Source organism: Monopterus albus, unplaced genomic scaffold, assembly GCF_001952655.1.
Source record: "Monopterus albus unplaced genomic scaffold, M_albus_1.0 scaffold217.1, whole genome shotgun sequence".
NCBI lineage: Eukaryota > Metazoa > Chordata > Actinopteri > Synbranchiformes > Synbranchidae > Monopterus > Monopterus albus.
The window spans coordinates 493,340-503,837 of record NW_018128097.1 but is presented as its reverse complement, the minus strand read 5'-3'; the positions used below and the strand labels follow the sequence as shown (position 1 = coordinate 503,837).

The following is a 10,498-nucleotide window of genomic DNA, read 5'->3' as shown; positions in this document are numbered from 1 at the left end:
AAACATGATCAAACCACTGAAAACAGGTTTGCAAGTCACCATGGCAGATTTAATAATGAAACAGAGAAACAGCAACAGGAATGTGAAATAAAACTAAATAATTTAATAAATAAAATATCAAGGGGTTTGGTGGATGTAAACATGACATACATTATGATACAAGTCAGTTTGCCTCCACTACAGAACATCAGAACATAAAACAAATTCCACAAAAATCTCATACTAGTGCATTATACTAAGTCATACGGTAAGTATGATATATCTCAACATTAACACAGAGTGTTGTGACATTTGAAAGTGAACAAGTGACTTGCTCAGATGAGCAAATGACACTAATATAAGAGCCAGCTAGCATGCATGCCCCTATGCTTCTGACCTACAGGTGAAAGTATAAATTGCACTTTTCAGTTGCACACGTGATACTGCAAACTCCTCTCCTCTTCTTGTTCCCTAGACAGTAATGTTTATTCTTGGTTTTCTCCACGTTAATGATTTTTTTGTATTCCAAGAAACACTAAGGCCTAAAGTTTGTACTCACGGAAGAAAAATCTGCATCCATTAAAGTGAAAATAGTGTTCATGGATCATTTAATACAAATCAGTGTCTCAGAAAGAAGGGAAAACAGAAAACTTCATTTGAAGGTAGTTTCTAGTTCACATCCGCAACGCTATTTACAACATCCTGTCAAACCTGGAGTCACATTGATTGTTGTCATTCTCAAAACCTCTGATGTTGCAAGTGTAATATGGTTATGGAAGCCTCACTGCTTATGTAAAAGAGCTTAATTTAAATGAAGGCTGCTGCCACTGAAATGCACTCCAAAGCAATATTGAAATGTTGGACATCCTCAGAGAAGTATAACACAATAATACAAACATCAGGTCCTCTTGGTCTTAGTCCTATATAGGGTGCTCTCCGAAAAACAGCTCCTTCACATTTTAAAACCGGTCAGCTATACAGTGTACTCAGATGACCTTTTAAATTATGTTCAGCAATATCTTCTTCAGCTTTGACTAATGATTTCTTTTCCTAAGATAACATGAAAGTTGCAGTGAAAGGTAGCTCTACTCTGCACTGTGTTCACTGCAGGAGGGATTCGATCACCGCTTCTGGCTTTGCAGATCTTTTCCTGTGTGAAGATGGGTGGACGATAAGTGTTATCAGCAACTTTAGAGAGCTTTAAGCGTGCTCAATTCTCAGAATAACAATATATCAAGATTAAAGTAAATATGATGAAGTATAACTAATCATCCACAACCAATAACTCTTTTGCTTATTCATAAGATTATTTAAATTATCTGACACAGTCTAACTTAAAGACAGATTTAAAAAAAAAAGTGTTAAAAGACAAGAGCTAAGAGTTTGAACAAATTAGCCTAGAATCAGGGTTTTACTTTTGATGGTTGCACTTAGTCAGTTCATGTGGCATTTCGAAGAAATTTCTGTGAAAAGGCAACCAAGAAGCAACAGAGATGGGTTAACCTATGACTGTGTAAACCACCTCAGTAGGTGGTCTAAGATGAACTATAGCCAGATGCTGAAAGGCGTTTCTCCAAGGCCCATATCATTACTGTGGCCAAGTGTCACTACATATGCTCATGTATGGTCTGTGGAGGTGGATATTTACACTATCTTCCGTTGTGACAACACAAGCTGAAGTGAAATTGCACTGAAATCAGCCATCTCCCCCTCTGTCACATGATAAGCAAAAGAACAGGTCATGATGTCAAAACAGGTGTTCAGTGTGCTGTTGTAGCATTTACTTGATCCCTGCTCAGTGCAACCACCGAATCATCCAAGCATTTTGTGTTGGTTGATGGATATTTATTAGGTAGCCTGCTAAATTTATATTGTTGCAACTTAACTGCTCAACTGTCCAAGTTATTGTTCTTTTATTTTTTGAAAGTTTCCAAACAGTTTCAGGTGCCTGTGGTCTGTGCAGAAGGTACAGTAGATTACCTTCGTCCAGTCTTAGGTCGGCCACTCTTGGTACTTTTAGATGTTCTGGGCCTCTCTAGTTTCATCAGTGACTGCCGCATGCTCTCCTCTGTGTAGGCCAGATACACATGGGACAGATCCACTTCAAATGGCTGCAGGAGGCACAGACAGAAGAGGAGAGAGAAAGTGGTCAGCAATAGTTGTCAAGGGGGGAAAAGAGAAAAATATCTGGAACGCCAATCACTGCACAAAAACAATTTTATAAAACTCACATCTTTTTCCTTTTTGTCTGGAGCAGGGGTCTGTTTTCTCATGTTGTTGCCCGTGTATGCAACACATTTCTAAAAGAAGTACAATAACAACACAGCATACTGAGAAGCAGCCCTTACTTCATAGTTTTCATCTTTAAAGTGATGTTAATCAAAGTGCAGACCCCAGTATGAGTTTCACAAAGTGGGCTCACCAGCTGCCATTCTCCAATGTCTTCGTTCCAGTGCACGTAATTCTCTATCATCTCCTACACAGGGAACATGAGAAAATATCAAATCTATGAACAAGGACAGACATTGTCGGCTTATGCAGATGTGCTAATGTGCGCCACCTACAGGAAAGAATTAACAGCTTCTGCAGGTTAGACACCTGTGCCACTTGCAGGCAATGAGTATTATAAATGCTTTTTTTTTTAAATCAGCAATTTATCAGTTTATTAGCAGTTAAAAATAAACTGCTACCATCTTAGTACCTCTCACATGATTCAATCCATATCTTGATAAATGATCCACAATACAGAAAACAATGCAGCTAAGTTTATAACAATACAATACAGTGCAATTCAGTTATTTTGATTCAATTCAGCTGAAATTCAGTTTTAATTTTGCTTCTGTTTAACAAACCACACACTGGAGTGTGTGTCTAGGCTAGACAATTAAAAGAGTGTTTCTTCAAAACATCTTTGTATTTCAAGCTGCAAAAACCAAATGCATGTCTACTCTTTTCAACAAGCTAATGGGCAGTAAACCTTTGTACTATGTCCACCTGCTGCTTTACCCTATAAAGACGCATTTTCACTGAAATGCTACAGATGTGATGTTGTGCATCAGTATCTTTTGTCTAAATCCCACATCGCCATACACCATATATCTTTGTAAATAAAAGAGTTTATAGCTTGAGTTATTGACTTGGAGAGGGTGGTGTGATCAGCTAATGTGATAAAGCAGTTGCTAAAACTAGCACCAGTACTTGCCTCATACTTATTGCTTAGAGACTTAACAGATTCTAGTTGGAAACTGTGGTTGTGAACTGATGCAGCTACTGATAATCTCTGGTTAATCTTTAAACCGCTAATTACTCATAGTATAGCAAAGATAAAATAAAATATGAATATTATGCATGAATTAAGAAGTATTAATTGTCAATGCATCAACTATAGTAGCTGCTTTTCTGCCAGGAGCTAATGCAGGTTTTTATACAAAGAATAGGAAAAAAACTGTTGTACAAATGCAGCAGTGGAAAGTAACCAAGTACATTTATTCAAGTACTGTACCTAAGTACAATTTTGAGGTATATGTACTTCACTTCAGTATTTTGATTTTGTGCTACTTCATACTTTAACTTGTCTACATTTAAGAGGCAAATATTGTACTTGTTACTCCACTACATTTATTTTATAACTTTTGCTACTAGTTACTTTTCAGAACTAGGGTTAGCTTAAGCATCAGTGACACAGTTACATGGGCTATGGGTCAAACACAAGCTGCAGGTGAACCAGTAGAGAGAAGCCTACAGAACATCTTGTAGGGTCCCAGAGCTGTGGGAGAACTTTCACACATTATTATCATGGTGACCTTTTTTCAACACCAAGATAAAATAAGTGCAGCAATGTGTCACGTACATGATGAAAAAAAAGACACATGAAAACTGTGTTTCAAATTGCAGTTTGCACCAACTTGAGAGTTTATTATAGTTTTATTATTTGATGTTTCATTATGTGAATTTTATATATTTTTTAAATTTATTTTTCTTAAAGACTGCTCTAACTTCTTCGATTTTGAAGTAACTGGCAACTTTGACTTGTGTGCAATAAATACATGTCATTAATACTCTTTTTTTTATGTGACCTTATCATGGAAATTACCAACCAAAAGTCTTGTGTTGCACAAGAAATAAATAACCAAAAATTTCAGGGTGTGTGTGCAAAACATCTATCATCCTCTTGCCATCATGCCTAAAAAAGGTTTCTAGGGTAAACACAGATTTTATGTGGGGTTTTTTTTTTGAGTACACAGGTTTGAGGGAACAATAGAAGCAAAATACTGAAAATCAGACAGAGCCATATTGCTACACACACCACTACACAAAAATGCACACCTGGTATTCCTGAGGAATGAAGTTGTCTATAATTAGCATCTGGAGCCGGAGTTCTCTGCTCAGCTGGCGGATGTTCTCCAGGAGGCCCTCGATCTCTCTGTGATGCTCTTGCTGTAGATCTGCCATCTAACAGACAACACAAAAACCGCACTGAATCAATTTCCTTTCTTCACCTGATCAATCAAAACTAAATATGAATATGGGTCAAGTTTAGAAAATAATCAAGTGAAGCTTTGAATAAAGAAGGCATTTTTAGAAATTTTGTATAGGAATTCAGTGTCTGGTACCAGTCCTGGTGAAAATGATGCAATGTGCTGTGACTGCACATCACCCTGCTGCCTTAAATGATTACTCTCAGTCTTACTCTTTTATGTTGTTCTTACTTCTGATTTGGCAGCCATCAGCATGGTCCATACTTTCTTCAGCTTCTTAGTCTTTCCTTGGGCCTCCTCCTGCAGGCTCGTGTACTTCTCTTCTATGTCCAGACGTTCTTGCTGTTTTAAGAAGGAGAGGGATCAGTGATTATACTAAAAGAAGATCTTTCTGCAAACAAGTAAGCTTTGATCTGTGGTCACAACTGCAAGGAACAAATGGATAAAAGGCAGAAGATCAAGATGATGTCTGAAAAATGTATTTAATAAAAACAAAAATAGAAATTGAAAGAAAGTGTTTATATATTGACCTTTCTAAGTAATATATAAATAATAACTTAGAGCTTATTTGTATTTCCATCCACAATGATGCAGCCATGTCAGTTTAAATCAAGCTAATGATCAGTGCTTGTAAATTGTGGTTTCTGATATCATGTCCTGTCCTGTCCACTGTGCCACATAGCAGGGCTGCATGACAGCTGATGCTGTATATGTAGCAGGAGATGGTAGTGTTTTAGTTTTGGAAGTGAAATTGTCTATGCCCTTACAAACACATCATCTTATTTATTTTGCTCTAATTGTTAATTTAGTTGTTTATTAGAGACATCTTACAAAAAAATAAAATAATAGCATTAAGCACCAACTCCAGGATGGTCGGTAGACATTATTTTGTAACACTTTTTAATTTGCTACAGTTACAGCATGATAACTTCCACAGCTAACTTCCTGTATACTCACCAGCATACTGCATGAATGGCTAATGTGACACTACTGTAAGATATTAGCTGATCTACTGAGTGAAGTACTATATAGTTGTTTTTTTGTTCCAAACAGTATTGTGCAGAGCTAACTATGCTGTCATCTCTCTCTTCTTACCTCTTTCTCCTCCAGCTCCTTTCGCAGCTGCTCCGCTCTCCTGCGACGTTCTTCTAGCTCATTGTTGGACTCCTGCAGCAGCTTCTCCTGCTCCTCAGCCTTGGCCAAGAGGTCTACCCCACCCACGATCACCTTCTTCTCTAAGGCAGACAATTTCTCCAGCAGAAGATGATGCTCCTGCCTAAGGAGTGACAGGTATGAAATGAGCAATGAGTTTGGTAACTACGGACCACTAGCACTAAATAAAGACAGATTATTTGATTTGTATCACTGTGTATTCCACCTTCAAATCTTTCATTCAAAATACTAAATATGTTTGGACTCCTGGACTCACTGGGCTTTAAGCAGGTCCTTTTCCCTCTTCTCCAGCTCTGCTCTGGCCTTGTTCCGCTCCTCCTCCTCCATGTCCAGCTTGGCCTCCAGAGCCTTTCTTTCCTCCTCAATTTTTGCCTGCATCTCCACCATCTTGTCCGGGGAAACCTTCTTCCTACCTTAAAAGAGACGCACAGGAAAACGATGTCTTTAACTAACAAGCTGCATCTTCTCATATCGGGTACTTGTCCATGTATAGGTTAGAATGATTTAAATGCATATGTATTTATTTTATGATAGCCAGCATTGGTATTACTTAATCTGTGCAGTTTTAGTTAGGAGTGCACCGAAATTTCGGCCACCGAAAATTTTCGGCCGAAAAGGCCATTTTTATTTTGGGCCGGAATAAAAAAAACACGCCGATGCCCCACCCCGCCCCGCCCCGCCCCGCCCATCATATCCTCGCGCAGCACAGGTTAGGTTTCACTTAGCACTGCTAGCTACCTAGGCTATGTTGTTTACAGTTTGTTTGGAAGTTCTATTGCTGTTTTTGCACCGTTTTGCATTGTTTTGCACAGCAATTTAAAATGTTTGAGTGTTACATAAAACTTGAATAATATTATTTGGTATTGTTAAAAATATTTTAGATTTTCATTTCAGATTCATCAAATTCAAGTATATACATATACATATACACACACACACAATTATAGAGTAAGCGTGTTTTAAAAATTTGAAGTTTTTAAAAGAAGCCTTTTTCGGTTTCGTTTCGGTTTTCGGCCAAATGCATCCTAAATTTTCGGTTTCGGTTTCAGCCCAGAATTTTCATTTCGGTGCATCACTAGTTTTAGTCAATAAATTTGCACTGCAGAATTCAAATTATGTGGTTTGCAAAGGAACGTCAGTCTTAACAAGTGTCACTGAGATCCAGATTTGCAGCATTAAATAATTATTGTAAGAAAATTTTGAAAACAACAGAAACTGGATCAAGTGCAAGATTCTCTTAATGGTAGTCATTTATGGACAGACAGAAAAATGTAAACAATTAGGCAATCTGTTACCAAATTAGGAGTAACTGAAATAGCTATTAAATCACACAATGGCCCGTGGGATAGTCTATGAAAGCAGAAGCACCACTGCTGAAATGGCACCACATAGGTTATCACACCAAATTCTTTCTTATTGAGTAAAAAGGAAGAGGAGAGAGATAAAGATCAGCACATTGCAGTCATCTTGGAAATGCTATGACTCTGCAAAGTGGAACACCAGTGGGAGGAGGACAGACCAAGGAAACAAAAGTAGAAAGAGAGTAGTAACAGACATGGGCCAAAGACAAAAAAAGAAATAACTAGCTCATTTTACATAATGAAACATGAGGTACAGTAGGTGGACTGCATCACTGAGACAGAGGAGTTACAGATTACACAAAAACTCTACTAGAGGTATAAAATGAAAACTGAGGATATGAAAAAAAGTTTATGATGCCAAAATTCACAACTGGAAGAAAAAGCATACAACCACCATATATTAAAAAACACTCATGATTCACATGGATCTAATCACTTTTTACCTGGGTAATAGGTCAAATAAAACTTTGACCATATACAACTAAAACTGGGCTTTTTGATAAGAAGCTATACCAAACTTTTAGTAGGGAATTCCACATCCTATCCAATAAGACCAAGCCAAAGAAATTAATAAAGCTGACCATTTCAGAAAGGAAATACTATGAATGACATGTTGCAGACAGACAGACATCAAAGCATCAGGAAATCCCCCTCTGCAAGCCAGAAGGGGATTTACACAGCATAAAAAAACAGTAAAATACTCAAACACATCTGTCAACTTTAAAATCTTTTAAATTTTTTAAACTACATTCGTCCGGCTGCTGATTGACTGTAAAATAGACTATTCTGAAGCCCCCATTATTTTAAATTTATGATCAAATTAATAACAAACATCTCTCTAGGGGGGATAGAGAGATAACTATTACTGAGGATACTAATGTTGGGGAAAGTCTCCCAAAGCACTACGAGCAGTTAGCAAATAAGTCATGAAGATAAACAGGCAATCAGATGGAAAACGTGCTTTCTAATCATTTACACAAACTATACAGCATGAAAACAAATACACCCATCCCTGGTGCCATTTTTTTTTTTTTCAGCTTGCTATCACCACAGTGATTTCACCATGGCAAGATGAAAACTGAAACTGATCACCAGATACCAACTTCACACTGTCTTTTGCTGTGCAGAGGAGCTCAGTGTAAACAGCAAAAGAAATGTTACATTTACAACTGGTGCTTTTCATACATGGGTTCCATCATGTGTGAAAAGGGCTTATGTTTGTAGGCAGCTGGGTTAGTAAAGCAGAGTGCACTAGCTCCAACTCACTATTCTGAGGTTTGTCCTCAGTGGGGAGTGGCACTGAGGAGAATCAGGCAAATTCTAAGCTATTGTTGCTGCTGCTACTATCTGGAAAGGAAGCAGAACAAGCACCATTCACACCAAAGCCTGCTGTTAGAAACAGGCAGAGGTAAGAGATGGAGAACTGTAGGACCCATGGGTTTGCAGAGCTTGTGGAATAAAATGCTATAGTTTTAGGAAGAATAATATTGATAAAAATAAAAAGACACCTTGGAACATGGCCTCACATTATTGTAACATAACGTGATGACTTAATTGTGCTTGCTCATGTGTATTTATCACTTTCCACTTGAAAACAGAGAATAGTAGAAGGTTAAAATACAGGGGAACTCCTAAATGAGAACAGTGCTGTGTATGGAAGCTGATTAACCAACAGTTGAGGTTAGGTAGTGACCTAAAACAACCTCAGCTTGATAATGATCTGGGAAACTAAATGCTGACTCATATTAAAGTTACCATATTGATTACAAATGAAACTACATATGCATTAATTGCTAAAATATATATCCAAATATTTACCAAAAACATGTTAAAGCACTGCCTGAAAGGAACGCTTCTCATAAATTCTTACCTCTTCTTCTCCTGCGCCCCTCTCCTGCCTCCCCTCCTTCATCACCACCTTCATCCAGCTCCTCTGATCCACTGCCCTCTGAGCCAGAGATCTCTTCACCTAGAATCACACAAAAAACATTTTAAACAAAGATGGTGGCAGACTTCAAAGTCCAGCTTAAATCACATTTCTTCATCCCTTTTTGCAGTCTAAAACAATGTCAATGTGTTTTTAAAATGTACTGTTAATAGTTCTGTATTATTTAAAGGAGGACAAAAAGTCTGTGTGTATGTTTGACTGACTGGCCAGAAAAGTGCCACTAGGGAACAAGAGACAAAGTAAACAAACTTGCACTGTAGTTAGATGTCATGGGCAGACAGTGTACTGTTTGTAGAGGAAGAACCACAACAGCAACTAACTGGAGCAAAGTGATATTTTCAGGTACATTTACATTCAGGCTAACGGTAGGTTAGCTAATTAGCTATCTTGTTCATAAACTGATGTGAGCAGTGCAGTACCAGTGAGCACTTGTTTGGACACTCATTCAACAAGCTAAGCTGCAGGACACAACATGTTCTATCTGTTAGATAAGGAGACTTTGGTGTGCTCTGCCTGTGACTGACACTGACATTACTTCTTTCTGCAAGATTTGATTGGCTGTATTGAAATAAGGTCAGATAGTATGTATGCTGTAGCAGACAAAAAAATATATATCTTGCTCATTACCTTCCTCCAGTTTCTTCTTCAACTCCTCAATCTCCTTCTGAAACTGGCGCAGCAGGGCATCCTTAGGATCTTCATTGATCCTGGCTTTGTTCTTGATATTTTTGGCCCTGTTAGCGTAGCGCAGCGTACTGATGGTCTCATCATAGTTATAGTCTGCAGGGCCTATATTTGCACACTGGCAGAGAGAAATATGTAATTTGAAAAATGAGGCAAAAACTATAGTGTCAATGTCATGCACGACAACATGTTTAGAATTTATAAATGACTAGAAAATGTTAATTTGCACATTTATTTGCTGCATATAAGAGCACTTTCATTTAAAAAGAGGGGTTTTTTTTGTGGAGCACATGTTTCAAGTACTGTTTTCAAACTTTGACTGTACCATCATGGTCTTAGAGTTTCCTCCAAGCGAATCCTGCAGCAGACGAGTTAGTTTCGAGTTCCTGTAGGGAACATGTGTGCTCTTGCCATCCACCAGGGCAGAGATGACATTACCCAGTGTGGAGAGAGAGAGATTGATCTTTGTTGCTTCCTTTAAACGCTGCCCTGTGGCTCCAGTCTTGCCCTGTCTTTCTGAACCCTGTTGGGGGAGGGGAGTGAGTAAGGACAGATTCATTGGTGGTGGTTAGATTGTGTGTGATAGTGCAAGTTACAGCAGTATAATCGCAGTTCGTAGGAAGGAGCCCCCCCCCCCGCGGAAACTGATGGCCAGAGATACGTACTGCCAGGTCGACCAAGTGAAGTTTTCCCATGCGCACATGCTGGTTTCCATCCACACCCTTCTCACTGCACTCGATGGTGATGGTGAAGATAGCATGAGAACGGGAGCTGTGCTCATTCATGTTTGTGGCACCAACAGATCCTAAATATAATGAAATAAAATCTGATCAGGTAACTTGGCTCCTGAGTACCTATGAATGTTTGAAATGATT

The 10,498-nt window shown here is 38.4% G+C and overlaps 1 protein-coding gene across 2 annotated transcripts in view; it reads right to left on the bottom strand.

Moving 5' to 3' along the window:
- Positions 1 to 474: 474 nt before the first annotated feature.
- kif3a (kinesin family member 3A) overlaps positions 475 to 10,498 on the bottom strand; it is a 12,452-nt gene continuing 2,428 nt past the window's right edge. For both annotated transcript variants that reach the window (XM_020619248.1, XM_020619249.1), the window contains exons 6-17: positions 10,289 to 10,428; positions 9,949 to 10,146; positions 9,567 to 9,741; positions 8,862 to 8,960; positions 5,887 to 6,043; positions 5,553 to 5,733; positions 4,689 to 4,799; positions 4,306 to 4,431; positions 2,402 to 2,455; positions 2,211 to 2,279; positions 1,960 to 2,090; positions 475 to 1,129 (exon numbers count right to left, since the gene is read on the bottom strand). In XM_020619248.1, the coding sequence (XP_020474904.1) occupies positions 1,081 to 1,129; positions 1,960 to 2,090; positions 2,211 to 2,279; positions 2,402 to 2,455; positions 4,306 to 4,431; positions 4,689 to 4,799; positions 5,553 to 5,733; positions 5,887 to 6,043; positions 8,862 to 8,960; positions 9,567 to 9,741; positions 9,949 to 10,146; positions 10,289 to 10,428 (1,490 nt within the window). In that variant the 3' untranslated portion in view covers positions 475 to 1,080. The remainder of the gene's footprint in view (positions 1,130 to 1,959; positions 2,091 to 2,210; positions 2,280 to 2,401; positions 2,456 to 4,305; positions 4,432 to 4,688; positions 4,800 to 5,552; positions 5,734 to 5,886; positions 6,044 to 8,861; positions 8,961 to 9,566; positions 9,742 to 9,948; positions 10,147 to 10,288; positions 10,429 to 10,498) is intronic.